The 26,977-nt window shown below is 47.0% G+C and overlaps 1 protein-coding gene across 1 annotated transcript in view; it reads left to right on the top strand.

Annotated features, from left to right (window-relative positions):
- Positions 1 to 26,977, top strand: part of cuedc1b (CUE domain containing 1b) — a 134,137-nt gene that overhangs the window by 99,021 nt on the left and 8,139 nt on the right. The window contains exons 3-10 of the mRNA XM_072243197.1: positions 7,713 to 7,840; positions 10,838 to 10,964; positions 12,417 to 12,588; positions 14,800 to 14,892; positions 17,768 to 17,857; positions 19,049 to 19,142; positions 22,984 to 23,042; positions 26,327 to 26,396. Coding sequence (XP_072099298.1) covers positions 7,713 to 7,840; positions 10,838 to 10,964; positions 12,417 to 12,588; positions 14,800 to 14,892; positions 17,768 to 17,857; positions 19,049 to 19,142; positions 22,984 to 23,042; positions 26,327 to 26,396 — 833 coding nt within the window. The remainder of the gene's footprint in view (positions 1 to 7,712; positions 7,841 to 10,837; positions 10,965 to 12,416; positions 12,589 to 14,799; positions 14,893 to 17,767; positions 17,858 to 19,048; positions 19,143 to 22,983; positions 23,043 to 26,326; positions 26,397 to 26,977) is intronic.

Here is a 26,977-nt window from a genome sequence, read left to right as displayed (position 1 = left end):
GCGGGGTGGAGGGAGGTGGAAGCAGTAAATTTACTTTGGCACTTTGAGTAGTAGGGGAGTGGAGCCAATGGCAGGAGTATCTTGCTGATGGCCAGCTGGAGAGGGCGGGGAGGGGAAAGAGACAGTGATGAGGAAAAAGGTACACACAGCCAGCCCTCCTTATCCGCGGGTTCTGCATGCGCGGATTCAACCAACCACGGATCGGGAAAACCCGTAAGTTCTCTCTCCAGCACTTATTGTTTGAGCACGTACAGACTTTTTTTCTTGTCATTATTCCCTTAATAATGCAGTGTAACAACTATTTACATAGCATTTATATTGTATTAGGTGTTCTAAGTAATCTGGAGATTATTTAAAGTATACGGGAGGATGTGTGTAGGTTACTGTGGATCGGGATCGAAAAAAAACGGAAGTTCTCTTACTAAATAAGTCAGAATAGGTACATCTGGTATTTATTTAGCATCAGTTAGTCAGACGTTTGTCGTAGTATATAGTATATATTTTACCTTTCTATGCATATAAAACACTTAAGAAACATATGTATTTCAATAATTAAACCACTGTGTTGCTTACTAATAATTGTAGTTTTCATCGGGGCAGGGCCTTTCTCACTTTATCCTTTAAAATTGTTCCATTTGTTGACCAACTGTAGCCTAATGCTTTTCCAATGACCAATGGCATTTCACCTCTTTCCGATCGCTTTATTATTTCCACTTTATTTTCAATCGTGATCGTGATTATTTTCGTGAACAGAAACACACTGCGGATTCAGAGCTCCACCGGGTCCTAAAGTCCACTGCACTGAGACAGGTTAAATAAGGTCCGGAGGTCCCCTGGGTTCTAAAGTCCACCGCACTGAGGTTAAGTAAGGGACTTGAGCATCCGCGTTTTTTGGTATCCGCGGGGGGTCCCAAAACCAATCCCCCGCGGATAAGGAGGGCCGACTGTACGTGGCTGCCTGTGTGTGGGTACAGATCAGCACCAGGGATGGTGCTAGCCTATTACGTGCTGCTTTCTTAAAGGCCGAGTGGTCTGCAGGCACGAGATTTTAACACACAAAGTGGGTAAAGTTCTGAATTTTTAACAGAAGTATAATTTCCCCTTGGGTGGACGGCTTTTTGTCTCTCCTTCACTTACACTGTGATGGTGACTTGAGTGAACTCCACTGTTGGTTGAATCCTTTTGCAGAGCAGAGGGAGGGGCCTGACTGTGGTGGAGAGAACTTGGGCTCACAGGCTGGGTGCAGTTCCCCCCCCCCACCCCCCACGCCCCACCCCACTGAAGAATATTAGTGACCCCAGTTTGTATGATAGAATCGGTCTGGCATCACCCCGGTCACTTACTGCTAAATGACGATGCCGCGTTTCTGGGTGGCTGAACTGAGTCAGGTTCTCCAGTCTGCCAGGATGACATTTCCACAACTCGCTGGCTCGACAAGAAGGATGAAAATCTCTTCAAAAATGTACGTGCAAACTCGGAGCAGTAAGCGTCCCCTGCATTTAAAATGGGTCGTATTTAGAGAAGCAGGAGTGAGGGCATTGGCTGAGAAGGAACGTTTGTGTTGCAGGCTGGTCTCGACCGGCAACTAGAGGCCACAGTTTAAGAATAAGGGGTAGACCATTTAGAACGGAGTTGAGGAAAAACTTTTTCACACAGAGAGTTGTGGTTCTGTCGAATGCTCTGCCTCAGAAGGCAGTGGAGGCCAATTCTCTGGATTCTTTCAAAAAAGAGTTAGATAGAGCTCTTAAAGATAGCGGAGTCAAGGGATATGGGGAGAAGGCAGGAAAAGGGTACTGATTGTGGATGATCAGCCATGATCACAGTGAATGGCGGTGCTAGCTTGACGGGCTGAATGGGCTACTCCTGCACCTATTGTTTATTGTCTATAGGACAATAAACGGTAACAGGCCATTTCTGACCAACGAGCCCTCGCTGCCCAATTACACCATGTGACCAGTTACCCAGGAGATGCGGGGCAAACCGGGGCAGCCGAAGGAAACACATGCAGTCACTGGGAGAACGTACAAGCTCTTCACAGACAACGGCAGGGACTGAACCGAGGTTGCTGGCACGATAACAGCGTGGACGATGCTGAGGATGTTCTACGAGTATCATGTTTGCTGTTGTGTGCTGGGGCAGCAGGCTGAGAGTAGCAGACACCAACAGAATCAACAAACTCATTCGTAAGGCCAGTGATGTTGTGGGGATGGAACCGGACTCTCTCACGGTGGTGTCTGAAAAGAGGATGCTGCCTAAGTTCCATGCCATCTTGGTCAATGTCTCCCATCCACTACATAATGTACTGGGTGGGCACAGGAGTACATTCAGCCAGAGACTCGTTCCTCCGAGATGCAACACAGAGCGTCATAGGAAGTCATTCCTGCCTGTGGCCATCAAACTTTACAACTCCTCCCTTGGAGGGTCAGACACCCTGAGCCAATAGGCTGGTCCTGGACTTATTTCCTGGCATAATTTACATATTACTATTTAATTATTTGTGGTTTATTACTATTTAATTATTTATGGTGCAACTGTAACAAAAACCAATTTCCCTCGGGATCAATAAAATATGACTATGACTATGTTACACTAACCGCTACATTACCGTGCCGCACATTACACTAAAACTTGATAAGATAATCGAAAAGCTGTGACAGCTGTTACATAAGTAGGAGAGTACACGCCGTAAAGTGAATTACATCACCATTTAGGTTTCTAAAGGCTTTAATGTTCCCTAATCTATCAAATTTCAAAGTAAATTTATTACCAATGTACGTATATGTCACCATGTACAACCCTGGGTTACATTTTCATGTAGGTATTCACAGTGGAACAAAGAAATGTAATTGAATCAAGGAAAAACTACATAAAGACTGACAAACAAGAAGACAAACTGTGTAAATACAAAAAAAATACACACACACACACACACACACACACACACACACAGACAGTTCTCTGTGAAAGTCTTAGGCACACATACAGTATATGTAGCTAGGGTGCCTAAGACCTTTGCACAGTACTGTATTTGTCAACGTGGAGCAGAGCGTGAGTTTGTAACAAAGGATGTTGGGAATGGTGAGGGTGGAGGAGTGTGGGACAGGTGGCAGAGGAGGAGTGCAGGGGCGGTGTCAAACACCAGGCAAAGTTATTTGATTCCAAACAATTGGCTTATTGCTCATTACAGAATGTCTCTCTCGTGCTTCCTGCTCCCTCCCCTCTCCCTTCCTGCCCCCTTCCCACTCCCAGTCCACCACAGAGACCCATATCAGAATCAGGTTTATCATCATTCACATGTATTGTGGAATTTAGTGTTTTTTTTCTGCTGCAGCAGTGCAATACATAAAATTACTACTGTACTGTGCAAAAGTCTTAGGCACCTTAGCGAGATATGGTGTATGTGCCTAATGCACAGTTGTAGAGTCCTTGGAAGTGCAAAGGTTGTGGAATCAGTTCAGAGTTGAGGTGAGTGAAGCTAACCACTCGGTTCAGTGGCCTGATGGTTGTTTAAAGTGGTACTGTGGGACCTAACACTCGGTCCAGTGCCATTTCCAGTCAACCACGGCACTAGAACACCCAGATAACGGGATTACTTTCACCCTGAGTGTGTGTGTGGACTCCAAGGACCCAAGACCGGGGGTGCATGTGGAGGATGTTTAACAAAACCCCCACACACTCAACACAGGGCAGGGACAACTCAAGGGTTTTATCCTCGAGGGTAGATTGCAGAACCCAATGTCTACAGATAAACTACATCAGAGGAAATATTAATATAATGTATGCTGCATCTTGAAATACATAGGCTGCTTCAGTTGAAGTGAAAAGCCTTGAGAAATCTTTATAGATTCATCATCGCAGTGGGTAATATAACTCACTTTATAACATTGCTTCTATATATCTAACAGTTGTCACTATATTTCAATCATTGTATCAAAAGTCTGCCACCTCTTGGCATGATAAATGCAAGGATATCTATTATGAAAAGTTTGTATTTGTATTCCTTTTTAAGAGTTCTGCATCATTATCAACAAGTTCTGCATCACTATCAGCGAGTTCTGCATCATTATCAGCGAGTTCTGGAGTTGTACATTGTGGATCCAGGCCTTTCGGCCTGTTGTGTCTGTGCTAGTCATCATGCCAATCTATACTAATTCCTCTTGCCTATATCCCACAATTCTTTGCTCACGCTTGTCCAGGCCTTCATGATGCACACACAACCCTCGGAGCCAAGGCAGACAGAATCCACTCAGTCCTGCTTTCCTGTTTGAACGTAATACGTGGTGGAAGTTTTCAGGAAGGTTTGTTAGACCATGAGACACAGCAATGGAATTAGACCATTTGATCCATCGATTAATTGCCTGCAGTAAATTGCTGTCTGGGTGGGCGGTGTATCTGGGAAGAGTTGCTGTGCATGTGAGGGAGAATAGGCTGTAGAGAAATAAGTGAGGGAAATGGAATTGATCAGAGATGGCAGAATTAGACCATTCAGCCCATTGAGTCTGCTCCATCATGTCTGATTTCTTTTCTCCCCGTTAACACCATTCTCCTGCCTTCTACCCATAACATTTGACATCCTTGCTAATCAAAAACCTATCAATCCCTGCTTTAACTCTACTCAATGACTCATCCTCCACATCCATCTATGACAAGGAGCTCCTCAGGTTCTCCACCCGCTGGCAAAAGCACGTTTACTTCTTATTGATGCCAACTTTTATATCTAAGATTTCGAGAAAGCACTTGATAAAATTATGTACTTGAAGTTACTGGAAAATAAAAGCAATCTGAATAACAGAGAACTTTATCATGTGGGTTGGTAAGTCGTGAATATCTTTTGTGTTTGTGTTAAGTTCCCTTGCTTGGGGATCTGCTCTCTGAAAGGATAAGCTTTTCACTATGTTTATCAACTACTTGTTTCATGCAATCAGGAGTGTTATATTCCACGTTTGCATAAGGCTCTGTGTTATTATGTTATTGTGCTATGTAAGTGCTTATTTCTTTTATAACATGTTTGCTCTGTAAACACATAATGGTTCTAATCACGTCCAGTGTCTCTGATGTAATGAAAAGAGCGTCACCATTGTTTCCGTCTCTCACGGCAGTAATTCTCTATAATTAACCTCAACTGTAAAGGCCTTTTTTATTCCATGGACCCCTACCATTAACCGAGAGGTCCAGGGATCTCAGGTTGGGAACCCCTGTATTAGAGTGAAGAATCCTTATGGTGGATCTTAGTTTATTCCGCTCCGTAGATGCTGTCTGATCCGCTAAATTCCTGCAGCATTTTGTGTGTGTTGCTACTGGAATAACATTTGTTTGTTCGTTCGTTATGTGCCATGTCTTATGATGAGGGTGATTATGGTCTTTCCATAACTGTGATTGCTCTTGGCAAATTTTCTGCAGAAGTGCTTTGGCATTGCCGCCTTCTGGGCAGTGTCTTTACAATTTGGGTGACCCCAGCCATTATCAACACTCTTCAGAGATTGTCTGCCTGGTGTCAGTAGTCGCAAAACCAGGACTTGTGATATGCACCAGCTGCTCATATGACCATCCACCACCTGCTCCTGTGGTTTCAATAGGTACATTTAATGTCAGGGAAGTGTAGACAATATACACCCTGAAGTTCTTTTTCTTTGCAAACATCCATGAAAACAGAGGAGTGCCGCAAAGAATGAAAGACAGTCAAATGTTAGAACCCCAAAGTACCCCCCCCCCGGCTCCCTCCGCCACACTCGAGCAGCAGCAAGGCAGCGACTCCCTCCCGACCCCCAGACCCCCACCAACAAAAAAGCATCAGCACCCTCCACCGAGCATTAAAGCGGACAGCAAAGCATCAATAAAGACACAGATTTGCAGTACCCCAAAGGGTGCTTGCTCACCCGGTAATTCGACATACCACAGGGTCTCGCTCTCTCGCTCTCTCCCTACTAAGGGAAAAAGAGATGTGCCCATTTCACAGCGAGAGGGGAGATATAACAAACAACTCGTTGATTTACGATGTTAAAAGTCTGTTGCGTCACTATTTCCGAGCTCTGTGCCCAGAGAGTCGGCCCCAGAAAGGCACAGCTCTCCGGACACACAGCCCCTGGCATCTAACCCGCTGCTCCCGATGTTCCGTGTTCTCCCGTGGCGCTTCAGTCAGGGGCACCGGCCTAGAACCAGTGCGTCTCCCAAGCCACGAAAATCCAGAAACCTGAAGGCGAGCTTGCCTTTCGGGCTGCGTCCTTGGGATATCAAATAGCGGCCGGTTGTAATGCACTGAGAGTGGGTCCCATTCCCGCAAAGAACTGAAGTTGGAGTGTAACTCCAGGTCAGGGTCTTCACATGGTTCTGACCAGAGGGGCTTGCCGGAGGGTGACCTGCAGGCTAGTGGTGAATGGGAGCAGTACTTTACACCTCCTTTGGTAAAGGCATATCTCCACCCCACCACCCAATGTAACATTAAATTTCAGGTATATCAAACCTTGCCATACCTCAGATGGTGACCATCTCCCTGCCTTCCCAAGTCAAGACCAAGGTTTTGAAGATCATCAGGGTGTTGGAAGGGATAGTGAGTTTGGCAGATCTTTCCTCATTGATCAGTGGCTTGAGGAAAGATGTAAATCTGAAACACATCTATCTTAAATCAGAACAAAGAGGAGTGGTCAAATTGTGATCTTAATATATTGAAGCAACGCACACAAAATGCTGGAAGATCTCAGCAGGTCAGGCATCACCTCGAGCAGGGGTTCCCATTGGTTTTGGCTAATGGCATCAAAAAGGTTGGGAACCCCTGATCTTGAGGAATAAACAGTCAACGTTTCAGGCCGAAACCCTTCTATAGATATAGACACTGCCTGACCGGCAGAGTGTTCCTCCAGCATTGTGCGCGTGGGTGTGCGTGTGTGTGTGTGTTCTGGATCTCCAGCATCTGTGGAGTCTCTTATGTAAATGTGTTGAAGGATTTGATCGTCTATACAGAGAAACAAGTCCCTCTGGGGGTGGGGGGGAGAATGTAGAAGAATTTTTTAATTGGTTTAAAAGTGAAATCAGAAAGGGTTTGTCCATAAAATAGATGGCGGGATTGGGGAATTTCTCACCCCTAATTTTGGAGCAGCTGAATATTCATGATCTTGTTCGCGTATCAAGGATGTCGGGATGAGGGTGATAAAAGTGATCGACTAGCCACGCTTGGTAAACTGTGGCCAGTTCATGTCTTGAACTTTGCGTATAGTTCAGACTGATGGGGTAATAATTGTGTTGTGACCACCCCTGCCCCCTGTGTTAATGTGACCGGATGTCCCTAGCTTGAGTGGTGGTGTGGTAGTTGGGGTACCGTGACAGGGAGCAGTGGCACAGCAGTGTGGTGTTTTGGCCAATGCTATTGCAGCGCCAGTGACTCAGGTTCATAAGGAATTCCTACATTTTCCCCATGACTGCATGGGTTTCCTCTGGATACTCTGTATTCCGAAGACGTGTCGTTTATTTGGTCACTTGGGTGTAATTGGACAGGCTCGTTAAGGGGAGGTCTCCTTAAACAATGGCAATGATACTTTGTGCTCAGCCTTCACCAAACAGAATATAAACTTGTCAGATTCCCTTTACCCGATGAGCTTTCCTTCAGTTGGTCCTGACAGATTACAATTGATGATCTTGTGCTTGTTTCCAAGGCCCCCAGCCCATTAAATTCCTATGTCATCTTAACCTCCTCCTTTTCTCTCCCCACTCTCGTTCAGATCCTGGAGAGGACGCTGGAGCCGGACAGTTCTGATGAGGAAGCCCCTCCTGTATATTCTCCTCCTGCCTACGACATGCACGTATTTGACCGACAGTATCCGCACATCCCTCCTCTGCCCCCTCGACGGTAAGCTCGACCCCTGTGGGCGACGTTTTAATGGGCAAAGTCATGTTTGTTGCATGTGCACAAGTAGATGTAAATGGAATCTTACTGCAGCAGGATCTGAAGCACGTGGGGTCTCTCCTTCTCCACCTCTGTTTCCTGAGGAGGCTGTGGAGAGCACGTCCCACGGATGCACAGTAGAGAACACCCTAGCATGCTGCATCACTGCTGGGTGCGGAAACTGGACTGTGGCAGACAGGAAGGCTCTACAACGGGTAATCAAAACTGCCCAATGCCGACCTGCTATCGAGGACATGCACAAAGAAAGGTGCTGGGAAACAGCCCCACCCTGCTCTTAGACTATTTGTCCCACTCCCATCAGGGAGGAGGCTACGTAGCATCCACTCCAAGACCCCAGACTCAAAAACAGTTATTTTCCCCAAGAGGTCAGGCTGATCAACACCTCCACCCACTAAGCCTCCCCTCCACATCCCCACCACCACTATTTCACCACTTCCTGTCAGTCACCTTGTTTACTGACACTCCTGTGCCTTGCACCACTTAATGGACATAAACTCAACCTGTGTGTATAAGCTGTCTCATGTATTTATATTTATTATGTGTTTTTATTATTGTGTTTATCTTAATTGTGATTCTTTTTGTGCTGCATTGGATCCAGAGTAGCAATTATTTCATTCTCCTGTACACTTGTGTACTGGAAACAGCATTTAACAATCTGGAACAAGAGAAAATCTGCAGAAGCTGGAAATCCAAGCAACACACACAAAATGCTGCAGGAACGCAGACAGCCAGGCAGCGTCTTTAGAAAAAAGTACAGTTGACATTTTGGGCCGAGACCTTTCATTGGGACGGGGAAAAAGGATGAGAAATCAGAGTAAGAAAGTGGAGGGGGGGGGTTGAAGGAAGAACCACAAGGTGACAGATGAAACCGAGAGGGGTGAAGTAGAGAGCTGGAAAGTCGATTGGTGTAAGCGATACAGGGCTGGAGAAGGGGAAGTTTGATAGGAGAGGACAGAAGGCCACAGAAGAAAGAAAAGGGGAGGAGCACCAGAGGAAGGATATAGGCAGGTAAGGAGATAAGGTGAGAGAGCAAAATGGGAATGCTGAAGTGGGGCTGGGGGGCATTACCAGAAGTTCAAGAAATCGATGCTATGTGGTTGGAGGCTACCTAGACAGAACATAAGGTGTTGCTTCTCCAACCTGAGGGTGGCCTCTTTGTGACAGTAGAGGAGACCGTGGACTGACATGTCGGAATGGGAATGGGAAGTGGAATTAAAATGGGTGGCCACTGGGAGATCCCGCTTTCTCCGGCGGATGGACCATAGGTGCTCAGTGAAGCAGTCTCCCAATCTGCGTTGTTCTCACTGATTATATAGGAGGCCACACCAGGAGCACCGGATACAGTAGGTGACCCCTACAGACTCACAAATGGTGTCGCCTCACCTGAAAGGACAGTTTGGGGCCTTGAATGGTGGTGAGGGAGGAGGTGTAGGGGCAGGTGTAGCACTTGTTCTGCTTGAAGGTTAAGAGCTAGGAGGGAGATCATTGGAGAGGGACGAATGGACAAGAGAGATGCGTAGGAAGAGATCCCTGTGGAAAGCAGAAAGTGGGGAGGGAGAGAAAGATGTGCTTGGTGGTGGGATTCTGCTGGAGATGGTGGAAGTTATGGAGAATTAGGTACCGAACATGGAGGCTGGTGGGGTGGTAGGTGAGGGCAAGAGGAACCCTATCCCTGGTAGGGCGATGAGAGGATGGGGTGAGGGCAGACTGTGTGAAATGGAAGAGGTACGGTTGAGGGCAACGTTGATGGTGGAGGAAGGGAAACCCCTTTCTTTCAAGGAGGACACCGCTGTCGTTCTGAAATGAAAAGCCTCATCCTGAGAGCAGGTGTGGTAGAGATGGAGGAATTGAGAGAAGGGGTTGGAGTTTTTACAAGTAACAGGATGGGAGGACTCATCTTTCTCCGACGACTCATCTTCTTTTCCAGTCCTGCTGAAGGGTCTCGGCCCAACACGTTGGCTGCACTCTTTCCATTGATGCTGTCTGTCCTGCTGAGTTCCTCCAGCATTTTGTGGGTGTTGTTTAAACAAACTGGAATAAGCAACAAGGCAAATATAAATTGGAAAAAATATACAAGAAGGAACACAATTGGGGAAAAAAAAACAAAACGGTCCATTAACACAATGACCAATGACCATTAACTACAATGGACTGAGGTATTGATTAGGACCACTCCGTCCATTGCGGATCTCTCTCGCATTCACTCAGTCTCGGGTCATCCCCACTTCCTACCGACTGCACTGTGGGCAGTGGCTTCCATGTAACACCAGGTTGCCACGTGACCCCTGTTAAACTATGCCCCCCCCCCCACTTCATGAGTCTCATGAAGAGTTTACTTAGTGGCAGAGTGGTTAACTATTGGACTGATAGCTGGAGATCTGGGCCATTCAGAAGTGATTCCGGGGTGTATTAACTCATACATGACGTTAAAAGCTTGGTCTCAGTAATTGTGACTGAATTTCGACACCACATAAGGAAAGGAGTTCGGCCATCCTCTGCTTACGTTGAGTGCAGGCCCACGGATGTGGTTGACTCTCAGTGTGGCACAGTGTTCCAGCTGCCTACGTTCGCTGCGCAAGTCGGGGCAATACGATATGGAGAGCAAGCTGTTGCCCACGTGGCAAGCTCCCCCTCTTCCGCGCAGCTGATGAACCCGAAAGAACGGCGGAAACCGGCAAGAGTTTAGCACCAGCGGCATTGCAGGAGTTGAACTCGGCGTAGGACTGCCTTAGGGACTCTGGCTCCTTGGGATTCACTCCAGAAGCCTTCCCCATGAGTGGGTATAGTGGAAGTTTGAGATCAGAGTTTCCCTTCTCTGTAGCTGAGCTCCCAGCCACACCTGACAAGCACTAAGGGACCGATGAAGTCAGACCTGCATTAATATATCATGTGTAGCTCAGCCGATTTGATGTTGAATTCTGGACTCCATTTTGCTTGCAGGCTTGACATCCAGAACTCTAGTGGGAGCCAGTCACAGCGACGGTACCGGAACTGGAACCCTCCGTTACTTGGTAACCTACCTGACGACTTTCTGCGAATTTTACCACAGCAGTTGGATGTGGTGCAGGTGAGCTGGGTTTTGTTTCTGTTGTTATAACACGAGGCCCTGGGTGCATCCCAGCAAGGAGTAGTCAAGAGCAACACACAAAGTGCTGGAGGAACTCAGCAGGTCAGGAAGCATCAATGGAGGGGAATAAAACTCAGGACTGATGAAGGGTCTTGGCCTGAAATGTCGACTATTTATTCCCCTCCTTGGATGCTGCATGAGCTGCTGAGTTCCTCCAGCATTTTGTGTGTGCGTGTTGCTCTGAATTTCCAGCAACTGCAGAATCTCTTGTATTCAGTGTTTCTTATATCCTTTTTGGTCTCAAGCACTTGTGAAAAGGGCCCTCACTGGCCCTGCAGCATGAGGCCACGAGGCACCCCTGTCATGGACAGTCGGGCTTCCAAATGTTTGTGAACACGTGACGAATGGATTTCCTGCTTTCCTGGTCTGCCCCTCTTTCGGAATTTCCACCAGCCCCTGACATCTCTCTACTGGGACCCAGTGTAGCAAACGTAATCAGCAGCACTAGCTCTTACCAATTTTTGTCACTGCTTCACAGAAAGCACCTTTTCCATAGAAACATAGAAAATAAGTGCAGGAGTAGGTCATTCGGCCCTTCGAGCCTGCACCGCCATTCAGTATGATCATGGCTGATCATCCAACTCAGAACCCTGTACCTGCCTTCTCTCCCTACCCCCGATCCCTTTAGCCACAAGGGCCATATCTAACTCGCTCTTAAATATAGCCAATGAACTGACCTCAACTGTTTCCTGTGGCAGAGAATTCCATAGATTCACCACTCTCTGTGTGAAGAAGTTTTTCCTAACCTCGGTCCTAAAAGGCTTCCCCTTTATCCTCAAGCTGTGACCCCTCTTCTGGACTTCCCCAACATTGGGAACAATCTTCCTACATCTAGCCTGTCCAATCCCTTTAGAATTTTATACGTTTCAATAAGGTCCCCCCTCAATCTTCTGAATTCCAGAGAGTATAAGCCTAGTCGATCCAGTCTTTCATCATATGAAAGTCCTGCCATCCCATGAATCAATCTGGTGAACCTTCTTTGTACTCCCTCTATGGCAAGAATGTCTTTCCTTAGATTAGGGGACCAAAACTGCACACAATACTCCAGGTGTGGTCTCACCAAGGCCTTGTACACCTGAAGTAGTACCTCCCTGCTCCTGTACTCGAATCCTCTTGCTATGAATGCCACTGATGCATCACTGCTAGGTACGGCAACTGCTCTGCCTGTGGCTACGAGACACTGCAGAGAGCTGTGAACCCAGTTCAGCACATCGCCAGCCTCCCCTCCATTTGCTCCGCCTCCACTCCTCGCTGCCTCAGTAAAGCAGCCAGCGTCATCGCCAACCCAGATGTTCTCTCATCTCCGCTCTCCCATCGGGCAGAGGGTACAGAAACCCAGGGCTGATGTGTGTTGGTGTTGGAGATGATCCCCTTGCTGTTCCCTCCCTACAGAATTCCCAGAAGGCCAAGGCCGGGACGGGCCCGGAGCCACGTGGGTCGGCTGACCAGGAGCGGAAGCTGAAGCAGTACTTGGAGGATGAGCGCATTGCGCTCTTCCTGCAGAACGAAGAGTTCATGAAGGAGCTGCAGAGGAACCGCGACTTCCTGCTGGCACTGGAAAAGGGTAGGCGAGAGGCAAATCCCAGCGAGCCTTTGCGGGATTGGGAATAACATTCCCTCTTAGTCTTTCCTATTAACCCCTTGCTCTCCTGCGGCCTGGTAGTAGGCCTCTCTATCCAGGGCTGCTCCTTGGGACAGGGGGCTCTGATTACATTTTGCTTCCTGCACTGATTTCTACACCACTGCAGGTATCCCGGATGGACGCAGGGGTTTGAGATTCCTGCTGACTGCCATCTTCTCAAGGGCAGTAAGATACCAGCATGGCCACATCCCCAAACTGAAATTAAAATGTAATTTCCATAAGATTGGGAGCAGAATTCATTTGGTACATCAAGACATCAAGCCAGTGTACCACAGTGCAACATTAAACTTGCCCTTCAAGTTGCCTTTAAATATTTCCCCTCTTACCTTAAAGCTATGCATTCTTGTTTTAGATTCCCAATCTTGGAGAAGGAACAATGGCACTCTATCTTCTCTGTGCCCCGAATGGTTTTATAAACCTATGTAAATCACCTGGCTGGTACTCAAATCTCCATTCAGTGAAGATATGCCGCCTTCATCACTTTCCATCTACCCCTCCCTCCCAGGCACGCTGCCCAGCAACCCCTAATTTAACCCTAGCTTAATCACGGGACAACTTACAATGACCAATTCACCTATTGATTAACCAGTATGTCTGTGGACTGTGGGAGGAAACCAGGGCACCTGGAGGAAACCCCACATTCCATGGGGAGGACATACAGATGAGGTTGAAGTTGAACTCCGAACTCCAATGCCCTGAGCTGCGATAATGTTGTGCAAACTGCTTCGTTATCATGGTACCATGGCTACCTGAGTCACCACTTTCGGGGAACTATGGAGTTGTATTCCTGTTTTACGATACGCCATAGGGTCCTGCTTTCACTGTGCTAATTTTGCCTGGATTTTATTTCCCCAAGCTGCATCACTCTGCACTTGTCTGAGTTAAATTCCATCTGCCGTTCCTCCGTACACTTTCCCAGTTAATCGAGGACCTGCTGTAAACTTTCATGACTGTATTTGCTGTCCACCACACTTGTGATTCTGATGTCCTCTGCAGAGTTGCTAGTCGTGTCACCTACATTGTTATCTAAATCGTTAATATGTATGACGAACAACAGGGGACCCAGCACCAGTGCCCGTGGCACATTTCCAGTCTTGAATCCGAGAAACAATACTCCTAACACCCTCTGTCTCCTAAATTTCAGCCCTAAATTGTTTCGTCTGAAGTACGAAGATAATTAGGGCATTGTGATTGTCCTCAAGACCCAATACTCTAACACAAGAAAGTAATAAAGCTAGAAATCTTACTCCAAATTGAACTCAGTGGCCACTTTATTAGGTACCTCGTTTATTAGGTATATTCATGGCCTTCTGCTTTAATCCATCCACTTCAAGGTTTGACGTGCTGTGCGTTCAAGGCGCTGTTCTGCACACCACTGTTGTAATGAGTGGTTATTTGAGTTACTGTCAGCTTGAACCTGTCTGGCCATTCTCCTCAAACTTCTCTCTTAAACAAGGCATTTTCACCCGCTGAACAGCTGCTCACTGGATATTTTTTGCTTTGCGCACCACTCTTTGTAATCTCCATGTTGTGCATATTTTAGAAAAGCAGAAAACCCAACCATAGGACAGGAGTCGAAAGTCCATAGTACATTTATCATCCAAGTTTATAATAAATTATACAACCTTAAGATTTGTCTGCTTACAGGCAGCCACTAAACAAGAAACCCGAAAAAACCCAATTAAAAAAAAATTAATGCACAGAAAGAGAGAGAAAGAAACAAATTGCGCAAATAATAAAAGCAAGCAACATCATTCAGAGCAAAATTGATTCTATAGACCTGGAGTAGGGCCGTAGCCTCAGCTGATCACACAGCGGGGCAAAGCGCTGGGAAGCTCACAGACACTAAAAGCGCTGAGCGGCCAGAGCGGGGCACAGCCTCAGTGCCGAGGAGAGCGGAGTAAACATCACGGAGCAGAACCCGTCCCAACCCTTGTCTCCGGTCCCGACACCCTGCCTCTTCAGGCCACTTGGCCTGGCGTTTAAATGGTCCAAACGCCAGGTCGTCCCCCGCACTCGGATCTGGGCCCCACCACAGCGATACTCTCTGGGCCTGGGCCCCGCTACATTCCAGCCCATACCCAATCTTTCCAGATCCCGCTGGTCACTGTAACTGTGAGTTTTATTTTTCAGATCGGCTCAAGTATGAATCTAAGAAATCAAAGTCTACCAGTGCAATTGAGTCTTTGCCCAGCGATGGCATCAGTTTGCCTTCAGCGGTTCCAGGTAATGCAGACGTCAACTTTTGCCCCCTGTGATTTATTAGGCTTATAATTTGCCATTACTACCTCATAGTGATTTAGTGCTGTCTGCCTAATGAGATCTGTTCAGCTGCTAATAATTCATCAGCCTGTGCTCCTTCTGATAAATTTCACAGTGTTACAGTAGATGGTGATGAGCTGGCGGCTGTTCACGAGGCAGCTGCTGCAGAGAGCTCGGGGCTGACGACTGCCCCGGATGTGGCCGTTTGCACGGGCGGTTGAGGAGGTGTGAGTGGCCCCGCAGTGCCTGCGCCCGCCAGGAGGCTCTTAGCACTGACCGGTGGACCTGTGGCCCATTAGCTGGTTTCATGAGACATGGGGGTCAGAACTAGGTGGAGTCTGCTCTGCCATTCCATCATGGCTGATTTAGGGTCTAGGCCTGAAATGTCGACTGTTTATTAATTTCTATTTGTGCTGCCTGACCTGCTGAGTTCCTCCAGCATTTTGTATCTGTTGCCCTGGATTTCCAGTATCTGCAGAATCTTGACTTTATGGCTGATTTAGCTCCCACTCAGCCCCATTCACTTGCTTTCTCCCCGTAACCTTTGACACCTCTACTAAACAAGAGCCTATCAACCTCTGCTTTAATGGTACCCGATGACTGGACCTCCTCTGCCATCTGTAGCAATGCATTCTACCGATTCGCCACCCTCAGGCTAAAGAAATTCCTCCTCATCTCATCTCCTCATCATTCCCTGGGATGGAAACTGAATGCTGGAACATTATCTGAGCTTAGCAGCATTACATTACCTGGCTGAATCAGCCACCACACAAGGTGACCCTGCCCCCCCCTTGATAAACCAGCCCTGAACTGAGCCACGGTGGAGACGTAGGAAACTGGGAGAAGCTCGGCGGGTCGGGCAGCATCCGTGGAAGGGAATGGTCGGTTGATGTTTCAGTTCAGGACCCCCTGTCTGGACTCCAGATGAAGTTCTAGCCTGGTTCAGTTGCAAGAAAAGGTAGTATATGGTGACTATATATGCACTTTGTTAATAAATTCACTTTGACTTTGTGTCCCAACCCATTGTCCAACTCCCTCCACAGATGCTTCCTGACCCGCTGAGTTCCTCCTGCATAGAGTCATAGAAAACTACATCACAGAAACAGGCCCTTTGGCCCATCTAGTCCGTGCTGTACCATTCCCATCAACCTGCACCTCCATAGCCCTCCATACAACTGCCATCCGTGTACCTATCCAAATTTCTCTTAAGTGTTGATATCAAAATCATATCCACGACTTGTGCCGGCAACTTGTTCTACAAGTTCACCACCCTCTGGGTGAAGAAATTTCCCCTCATGTTCCCCTTAAGCATTTCACCTTTCACCCTTGACCTCTAAATCTAGTCCCACCGAACATCAGTGGAAACATCCTGCTTGCATTTAGCCTACCTATACCCCTCAAAATTTTATATACCTCTATCAAAATATCCTCTCAATTTTCTATTTTTTAAGGAATACAGTTGTAACCTATCCAATCTTATAACATTCTTTCAATCTTATTTACATCTTTTTTGTAGGTAGGTGACCAAAACTACACACAATACTACTTGTTCGTTGCCTGAGATGAGCCAATCCTGGCTCGAAGAGCTGAACTGCTTGTAACCTTTCCCAGTACGTCTTCAGCAGAAGAAAGAGTAACCTTGAACAAAATTGTCAGTGATCCCATTTCAGGATGATATCCCCACGCGGAGCCCCCAACTGTGCTGTGGTTTCCATGTTAACTACGACCCAGTGCTTTTGAGTCAGTAGCTCGTGGATTTGGTTTCTCACTGCGGAGATCTGAGCACAGGAACCCAGGCGGACACTCCTGCGGAATACTGGGGAATGCTGCAGCATCCGACGCTGTAGTTTTCAGGTGGCACCTGAGTCTCGAACTGCATCTGCCTTCTCCAGATTCCATCAGACCACTTTGAAGATCCAGAAAATGGCCGAAGTTTATCCCTCCTCTGATATTTTTAATACAGATTATCTGGTCACAAAGATTAAAGCAGCCCGCACAAAATGCTGGAGGAACTCAGAAGGCCAGGCAGCATCTATAGAAAAAAAGTACAGTCGACTTTTCGGGCCGAAACCCTTTGGCAGGATGCATTTTGTGTGTGTTGCTTGGATTTTCAGTGTCTGCAGCTTTTCTCTTGTTTGTGATAAAGATTAAAGATTAGCTTTACGTGTCACGTATACATTGAAATGTATAGCGTAATGCATCGTTTGCGCCAACGAACAACACGTTCTGATTTGTGCTGGGGGCAGCCCGCTAGTCTCATAGTCCTTCTGGCACCAACATTGCGTGCCCACAACTTACTCACCCTAACCTGAACATCTTTGCAATGCGGGAGGAAACTGGAGCACCCCAAGGAAACCCATGCGGTCGCGGGGAGAACAGGCAGCGGCAGGAATTGAACTCTGATTGTTCGTGCTGTAAAGCGTGCTGCTGACCGCTATGATACAATGCCACCCCCATTAACACGTTGTGGAGGCCAATTCCTTAATTCCGAATGTACTCAAAATAGGTCAGCGTGCTGCCTTAAACTTTTCATTAAAGTTCCAGAAGGCAGGTGAAATAAGGGCCCCTTCCAAGACGTCACTGAAATTTACTTCGATTTCACCCTTGAGCTGATATAAAGAAATAAGATGAAATTTTAACTACAGTCAGGACCAGTCGTTTTAGAATAATTTAAGGTCGGATGTGCTGACAGCACTGAAACGAATGGAAGTAACTGGCAGCAGTCCAGCGGTTTGTGTGCTGGGGCCAGGCGTGCCTTATTGCTGTGACGAAGAGCCAGAATGATGTGAGAGGCAAGTGTTTGGAGGCAAATGTTAACTCCTTCCTCTGCTTCTTGCAGCCGAATCTGGTGCCTCTGGTGTTGCTGAAGCAAGCGGTGTACCACTTGATGATGCCTTGTTCAGGGACAAATTAAAGCACATGGGAAAATGTGAGTCCTCCTGAAATTATTTTCTATCAGTAGGTTGGTGTCTGTGCTCTACAGTACCCACTTCCCATCCCGACACCCCCCCCAATCCTAACCCATCCTACCCTCACTTCTGTCCACCTCAGTTCCCCTGCACCCTCCCTTCTGTCTTGTGCACACTCAGGTACACCTGTACACCTGCTTGTTAATGCAAAAATCTAACCAGCCAATCACGTGTTTGCAAGTAAAAGCATGCAGGCATGGTCAAGAGGTTCAGTTGATGTTCGGACCAGACATCAGAATGGGGAAGAAATGTGACCACGTGACTGTGACCCAAGTATCTTAGAGAGAGAGACACACACACAAATAAGACAGCAGCAACTCAAGGAGGTGGCTCAACATCATCCTCTTGGAGGCAGTTATGGTTGGCATCCATCTGTCTGGAAGGACAATGGGTGATGATCATCGTCACAAGCCTGGGCGGAAGGTATGGAGATCCTGAGATGCCCAGTCATCAAGATCCCCTCTCAGCCTCACCAGTGTAGTCTAAAGGAAAGCTTATGAAGCAATACGTTTGGCACCAGCTTGGCTGCAGGAGCTGCTGGAAGGATGTACGATAACATCCAGCCACCTTAGGGCTCCACTCCGGATTTGCTGTCTGGGTTCACTCCCGTAGCCTTCGTCTCTCCCGAGGCTGTCAACAGGGCAGTGGGGCTATTTACCCGTAGCTGGGGATCTGGTTCACGAGCACCAGGGCGTGTCCACACACTGGTGGGCCTGTGTGCAGGGACCAGACCTCCTCCCCGTCCTCTGTAGTTCAGCCCGAGTCCGAAAGGAGTTCAGTTCCCGTGTGTCGCCGGCGAGGAGGCACTGCATGAGGCTTGCTGTTGGAGAGGCTATGTACTGGCAGGGAGACACTTACACACGCAGCTCGCCTTTCCGCGAGACTGTTAGCCAGTGGTGGAAGATGGAAGTAAGAGTGACTAGCACCCCCTTCACTACCACACTGGGAGCATTACAAATGCTACCTAAATGATAGTGACACACATATCAAAACAAATAGCACAAAAACCAATATATTTTCCATTCTCTTTTTGTTTGAGTGAATGTCCGATAATTCTGTCTTTTTGTTTGAGTGAATGTCAGTCATGTGATCTCTGATAATTCTATCTTGACCAAACGTAAGGGGACTGACGCATTACTTCCTCTCTGCAGCCACGCGGAAGAAGCTCTTCGAGCTGGCGCGTGCTTTCTCTGAGAAGACGAAGATGAGGAAGCTGAAGCGAAAGCATTCCTTAAAACATCACATGTATCCTTGGCAGGTTGTGTTTCCCATTGAACCAGCGCTGGGGAAGCAGGAAACTGCAGAAGGCGGTGACAGTAGCAAGCCTGGCTCGGGTTAAAGATGAAAGATAATATTAGTTTTATTTGTTGCATGTACATTGAAAGGTTGAAACATACTTTGAAATGCGTCATTTGTGTCAACTACCCACACAGTCCAAGGATGTGCTGGGGGCAGCTCGCAAACGTTGCTGTGCTTCTGGCACTAACATGACGTGCCCACGACTCACCCATCCTAACCTGTTCGTTTGTGGACTGTGGGAGGAAACCGGAGCACCCGGTGGAAACCCAAGCAGTCACGGGGAGAACGTACAAACTCCTCACAGACAACGGCGGGAATTGATTCCCGATCTTCTGGTCATCGGCGCTGCACAACGTTACACTTCCATGCCACCCTGAGTACTGTGCTTAAATTAGAGCAGTGTTTGTAACTTAACGCACTGTACTTTGGGTGCACAGATGGGGCAAGGGGGACAAATAACCCTGTAGGATAGAGTTGTGGCCGCACAGAAGAAAGTCATTGGCTTAATATTTCTCCTCCTTTTTCTGATGGAGAACGGAGCCTACCCTACAGCACATGGCCACGTGGAAATGATACAGAGTGAAGCCATTGGCCTAACTCGTATAAACATAGAATAGTACAGCACAGTACAGGCCCTTCGGCCCACAATGTTGTGCCAACCTTCAAACCCTGCCTCCCATATAAGCCCCCACCTTAAATTCCTCCATATACCTGTTTAGTAGTCTCTTAAACTTCACTAGTGTATCTGGCTCCACCACTGACTAAGGCAATGCATTCCACGCACCAACCACCCTCTGAGTGAAAAACCTTCCTCTAATATCCCCCTTGAACTTCCAACCCCTTACCTTAAAGCCATGTCCTCTTGTATTGAGCAGTGGTGCCCTGGGGAAGAGGCGCTGGCTATCCACTCTATCTATTCATCTTATTATCTTGTACACCTCTATCATGTCTCCTCTCATCCCCCTTCTCTCCAAAGAGTAAAGCCCTAGCTCCCTTAATCGCTGATCATAATGCATTCTCTCTAAACCAGGCAGCATCCTGGTAAATCTCCCCTGTACCCTTTCCAATGATTCCACATCCTTCCTATAGTGAGGCGACCAGAACTGGACACAGTACTCCAAGTGTGGCCTAACCAGAGTTTTATAGAGCTGCATCATTACATCGCAACTCTTAAACTCTATCCCTCGACTTATGAAAGCTAACACCCCATAAGCTTTCTTAACTACCCTATCCACTTGTGAGGCAACTTTCAGGGATCTGTGGACAGGTACTCCCAGATCCCTCTGCTCCTCCACACTACCAAGCATCCTGCCATTTACTTTGTACTCTGCCTTGGAGTTTGTCCTTCCAAAGTGTACCACCTCACACTTCTCCGGGTTGAACTCCATCTGCCACTTCTCAGCCCACTTCTGCATCCTATCAATGTCTATCTGCAATCTTTGACAATCCTCTACACTATCTACAACACCACCAACCTTTGTGTCGTCTGCAAACTTGCCAACCCACCCTTCTATCCCCACATCCAGGTCATTAATAAAAATCACGAAAAGTAGAGGTCCCAGAACAGATCCTTGTGGCACACCACAAGTCACAATCCTCCAATCTGAATGTACTCCCTCCATCACCACCCTCTGCCTTCTGCAGGCAAGCCAATTCTGAATCCACCTGGCCAAACTTCCCTGGATCCCATGCCTTCTGACTTTCTGAATAAGCCTACTATGTGGAACCTTGTCAATGCCTTACTAAAATCCATATAGATCACATCCACTGCACTACCCTCATCTATATGCCTGGTCACCTCCTCAAAGAACTCTATCAGGCTTGTTAGACACGATCTGCCCTTCACAAAGCCATGCTGACTGTCCCTGATCAGACTATGGTTCTCTAAATGCCCAGAGATCCTATCCCGAAGAATCTTTTCCAACAGCTTTCCCACCACAGACGTAAGGCTCACTGGTCTATAATTACCCGGACTATCCCTACTACCTTTTTTGAACAAGGGGACAACATTCGCCTCCCTCCAATCCTCCGGTACCATTCCTGTGGACAACGAGGACATAAAGATCCTAGCCAGAGGCTCAGCAATCTCTTCCCTTGCCTCGTGGAGCAGCCTGGGAAATATTCCGTCAGGCCCCGGGGACTTATCCGTCCTAATGTATTTTAACAACTCCAACACCTCCTGTCCCTTAATATCAACATGCTCCAGAACATCAACCTCACTCATATTGTCCTCCTCATCATCAAGTTCCCTCTCATTGGTGAATACCGAAGAGAAGTATTCATTGAGGACCTCGTTCACTTCCACAGCCTCCAGGCACATCTTCCCACCTTTATCTCTAATCTGTCCTACCTTCACTCCTGTCATCCTTTTGTTCTTCACATAATTGAAGAATGCCTTGGGGTTTTCCTTTCACCAAGGCCTTCTCATGCCCCCTTCTTGCTCTTCTCAGCCCCTTCTTAAGCTCCTTTCTTGCTTCCCTATATTCCTCAATAGACCTATCTGATCCTTGCTTCCTAAACCTATGTATGCTGCCTTCTTCCACCTGACTAGATTTTCCACCTCACTTGTCACCCATGGTTCCTTCACCCTACCATTCTTTATCTTCCTCACCGGGACAAATTTATCCCGAACATCCTGCAAGAGATCTCTAAACATCGACCACATGTCCATAGTACATTTCCCTGCAAAAACATCATCCCAATTCACACCCTCAAGTTCTAGCCTTATAGCCTCATAATTTGCCCTTCCCCAATCAAAAATTTTCCTGTCCTCTCTGATTCTATCCTTTTCCATGATAATGCTAAAGGCCATTATGTCTGTGCTGCATTGACTTCGTATGAGGATCGGTTGATGGCCCTGGGCCTGTACTCACTGGAACTCAGAAGAATGAGAAGGAGTATCTCACGAAGCCCATCAAATGTTGAAAGGTCTTGACAGAGTGGATGTGAAGAGGATGATTTGTATAATGGTGGAGTTTAGGACCAGAGGGCACATGCTCAGAATAGAGCAGGGGTTCCCAGCCTCAGTCCATGCACCCCCTCAGTTAATGGTAGGGGTCCAAGGCATTAAAAAAAGTTGGGAACTCCTGGAATAGAGGGACATCAATTTGGAATGGAGATGAGGAGGAATTTCTTTAGCCAGAGGGTGGGGAATCTGTGGAGTTCGTTGCCGGAGATGACTGTTGTGGCCAAGCCACTGGGTATATTTCAGGCAGAGGTTGATAGATTCTTGATTCATAATAGCATGACGGGTTTCAGGGAGAAAGCAGGAGATTGGAGCTGAGAGGGATCAGCCCTGATGAAATGGCGGAGGAGACTCGATGGGCCAAATGGCCTAATTCTGTTCCTATATCTTATGGGCCTGAGGTCCTATAATTTCCCTTGATGTGCTTTGCATGAGGAGCATTTCAGCTGCATTTGATAACCAAGGCCTCTATTTTGAAGAGGAGCTTGGGTAGCTATCAAGCTGAAACATTAATGCCAATACTGTGTCCACAGATGCTGCCTGACCTGCTGGTTATTTTTCAGTTATTTCGGATTTCCTGTTGCTGCCTTCCAAATGGATTGTCAGGTCACCATTATGTTGCTCTGTGTGGAATCTTGCTGTGCCTAGATTGACAGTATCCTGCCTTAACAGAAGGCCCCCATTCATTGGCTGGAAAGTACTTAGTGACCACCCGAATGGGATGTGACTGGTTTGGCCAAAAGGCAACATTAATCATTTTTGTTTATTGTAGTCAAGTCCAGGGTTTACGTGCGTTTTTCCTTTACCCATTTGGCAATGCAGTCTCGGAACAGCAGCCTCAACAGCAAATCTCTTGGATGACGTGGAAGGGAATTCTTGTGGTAAGGATAAATTTTCACATTTAATGTGACTTTTCTCTTTCACAAGTAGCGAGGGTCCAGCATGCTTTGGGGTGGTATTCATTCCCTGGTGTTGATAGTGTTGGTCCAGCCAGTGCCTCTGTCATTGGAGGTGAGGTATGGAGTACTGCCCCCGGGGTATATCGTCAATCAGGATTTGTGGGCCACAGTCCATTCTGGGAAATCAGTAATCCAGCAGTTCTACCATCACCACTAACTGGAATGAGTTGTCAGTGGAAGTCGTGGATATGGGTTTGATTTCAGCACTCATGAGAAGTTTGGTTAAGTACTTGGATGGGACTAGATCGGCTGAAGGGCCTGTTTATGTGCTGTAATACTGTATGACCATCGAATATTGAAAGCCTCAGATGGAGTGGACATGGAGAGGATGTTTCCATAGCGGGGGGGGTCTAGGACCAGAGGGCACGGTCTCAGAATAGAAGGACGTCCCTTTGGAACAGAGATAAAGAGGAATTTCTTTAGTCAGGGGTGGTGAATCTGTGGAATTCATTGCCACAGACGGCTGTTGAGGCCAAGTCATTGGGTGTGTTTAAAGTGGAGGTCGAAAAGTTCCTAAGGTTGTCAAAGGTTCTGGGAGAAAGCAGGAGAAGGGGGTTGAGGGATAATAAATCAGCCATGATGGAATGGCAGAGCAGACTTGATGGGCTGAATGGCCTAAGTCAGCTCCTATGTCTTATGGGCTTCTGATCTTTAACTCTTTGTTTAAGATTTATGTAGTTATTTTAGTTGTAAGTTCTCTGTGTCATTTTGGGACTTGAATCTCAGTCTTCAGATAAGTGACTTGTTTTCCTGGGTACCAGTCCTCTAATTTAACCACGTTCCTCTGTTACCCACGTCTTTGAGCTTCTCCTGACTCATGATGAAAACTAAAACGCGTTTCAAATTGCAGTCTGCAGGAGGTAGATTTCAAATTTCTCTTGAAGACAGAGATGGGATAGCAGGTTATCTTAGCTGGAATTTGAGTCGATGAAAATGAAAAATTAAATTCACCAAGGAGTTTTTATTATACAGCATGCTGACAGGCCCTTCTGGCTCCAACAAGCCTGCTCTGCCCAGTTACACCCATGTGACCAATTAACCTAATGTCCTGTCCGTCTTTGGACTGTGGGAGGAAACCGGAGCACTCTGAGGAAACGCACGTGATCACAGGAAGGACGCACAGACAGCAGTGGAAAACGAAGCCGGATTCTGGCACTGTAATAGCATTACACTAACTCACTAACTGCTGTGCTGTGCTGGTCTCCACCCACCACCCCCACACCCAGGTCAAAGGACAGCCAGTGGGACTCCGGTAACTTCCAGTGCTGCCTGTCTTTCACGCTCCCCATGTAGCCGCAAGGATCTTAACCAACATTGCTGCTTGATAGGTTGTCTGGCCTATGTATATTCTTCCTGCTGAAAGTGAGTGTTAGAAAGTTTATTTAGTTAGAAATACAGGGCAGAAGTGGCCCTTCAGACCCTTCACACTGCCAGCAACCCGATTTAATCCTAACCTAACCGTGGGACAGTTTACAATGACCAATTAACCCACCAACCATTACATCTCGATTCTATGCCTCCAGTAGAGGTGTGAGTGAGGAACCCCACACATAGTATCTATAAAGTCAAGAGGGGCATAGATAAGATGAATTGTCACATTCTTTCCCCCCGTGTAGAGGAGTCTAAAACTTGAGGGTATAGTTTTGAGGTGAGAAGAGGAAGAGTTAACAGAAAACCTATGCATAGGTTATTCATACGAAGGGAGGTGGATGCATGGAATGAGCTGCCATTCCTCTGGGTAGGTACAATTACAGCATTTAAAGGCAGTTGGGAGGTAAATGGGTAGGAAAGGCTCTCTCTCAAGGCTGATTTATACTTTTGCGTCAAATCGATGCCGTAGGTACGGCGTAGCTGCGAGCCCTATGCAGAGCCTATGCGGAGCCCTATACCATAGCCTGACGCGCACCTCTCCCAAAATGTAACTACGTGTCGCGGCAACGCAGACCACAACAACTGTGATTGGTCCGCTTGGTAGCATCGCATTTCTTCCTACGCTGCGTTGGGCGACTGAAGGGCAGGGAAGGAACTCTGGCTGCAGTGTTTTCCATAAGGCTTTACAGACCTCCGAAATTATGGAGGACACATTTCGCTTTTACGAAAAAAGACGCTCGCTTTAAACTTGTTTACCCCGAGAAAGACTACCATGACCATGAAGCCTTGCTCGGGCAGGTGTGCGCGATGTGCGCGAGTTGCAGTGCAACGCAGACACACCAACGCACAAGTATAAATGCTCTCAATGCGCGTAGGCCACTTGCGTAGGTTACAGCGTTGAGTTAACGCAGAGGTATAAATCAGCCTTCACTTTGACGATACACTCAGTGGCTACTTTATCAGGTACTCCTGTACACCCTGCTCGTTAATACAAATATCTAATCAGCCAATCATGTGGCAGGAACTCAATGCACAAAAGCATGCAGGCATGGTCAAGAGGTTCAGTTTTTGTTGCCAAACATCAGAAAATGGAAGAAATCTAAGTGATTTTGACTGGTGAATGATTGTTGGTGCCAGATGGGGTGGTTTGAGTGTCTCAAACTGCTGATCTCCTGGGATTTTTCACACACAATAGTCCCTAGAGTTTACAGAGACTGGCGCGAAAAATAGAAAATATTAAACTTCCAGCCAGCAGCAGTTCTGTGGGCGAAAACGGCTTGTTCATGAGAGAGGTCAGAGGAGAATGGCCAGACTGGTTCAAGCTGACAGGAAGAAAATAACTCAAATAATGACGCGTTACCAGAGTGGTGCACAGAAGAGCATCTCTGAACGAACAGCACATGAACCTTGAAATGGAAGTATAGGAGGAGCCACCGAGTCTATTTTAGACAGCTGCTGAAGACATTGTAATGGAGCATAACATTGAGCACTTTGGGGGGGCGGGTTATTTGGGACATTGAAAGGCCGTAGGAAAATGAGGAGTACAGTGTGGAATGTGAATGAGATTAGAGTAAATTAGAATCAGTGTAAATCTGGGGTTCCTAACTTTATTAATACCATGGACCCCTACCATTAACCAAGAGGTCTGTACTCCCCAGCTTTGGAACCCCTAGTGTAAATGGTACTTGATTATTGTAGTGGATCGAGAGAGCTAAAGGGCTTCTTTCGTGCAGTATGTGCTTGACAGAAAAAGGTGTGAGAAATATTTTCTTCGGGGAGCAATTGGCACTGTTCCTTCATTTCAGATGGCTGATTTCTGCTTGTCTGTCTTTCAGATGAAGATATCCAGTTCAGAAAGCAGACTGTGCAGGAGGAAGATGAAGAAAATAAGGAGGGAGTGTTATGGTAAGCTCAAAGCAAGCCACTTTCGCTGCTGGCAGCCGGAGTCTGGGATCCCTGATCCAGAGACGTGAGGTTGAGTCTCGCTTGGCAGCTGGACTGTTTAAGCGGTTGAGTAAGTCTGAATCATGAGAGCAAAAAAGCTGGTCTCGATAACAGTAACATATCAGTCGAAGTTCAAAGTAAATTTATTATCAAAGTACATATATGTCACCATGTACAACCCTGAGATTTATCTGCTTGCGGGCATTCACACTGAGTAGAAAGAAACAATAAAATCATTGAAAAACCACACAACAGAAACAAACAGCCAATGTACAAAAGACAGCAAACTGCAAATACAAAAAGAAAGCAAAAATGTGATTATAATAAATAAGCAATAAATATTGAAAACATGAGTTGCAGAGTCCTTAAAAGTGAGTCCATAGGTTGTGGAATCAGTTCAGTGTTAGGGTGAGTGAAGTTATCCCCTTTGGTTCGGGAGCCTGATGGTTGAGGGGTAATAACTATTCCTGAACCTGGTGGTGTGGGTCCTGAGACTCTTGTGCTTCCTTGCTTATGGTGGCAGTGAGAAGAGAGCATGACCT

Source organism: Mobula birostris, chromosome 25, assembly GCF_030028105.1.
Source record: "Mobula birostris isolate sMobBir1 chromosome 25, sMobBir1.hap1, whole genome shotgun sequence".
In the NCBI taxonomy this organism is placed as follows: domain Eukaryota; kingdom Metazoa; phylum Chordata; class Chondrichthyes; order Myliobatiformes; family Myliobatidae; genus Mobula; species Mobula birostris.
Note: the sequence above shows the minus strand (reverse complement) of the source record. Positions and strands in the feature narration are given on the sequence as shown.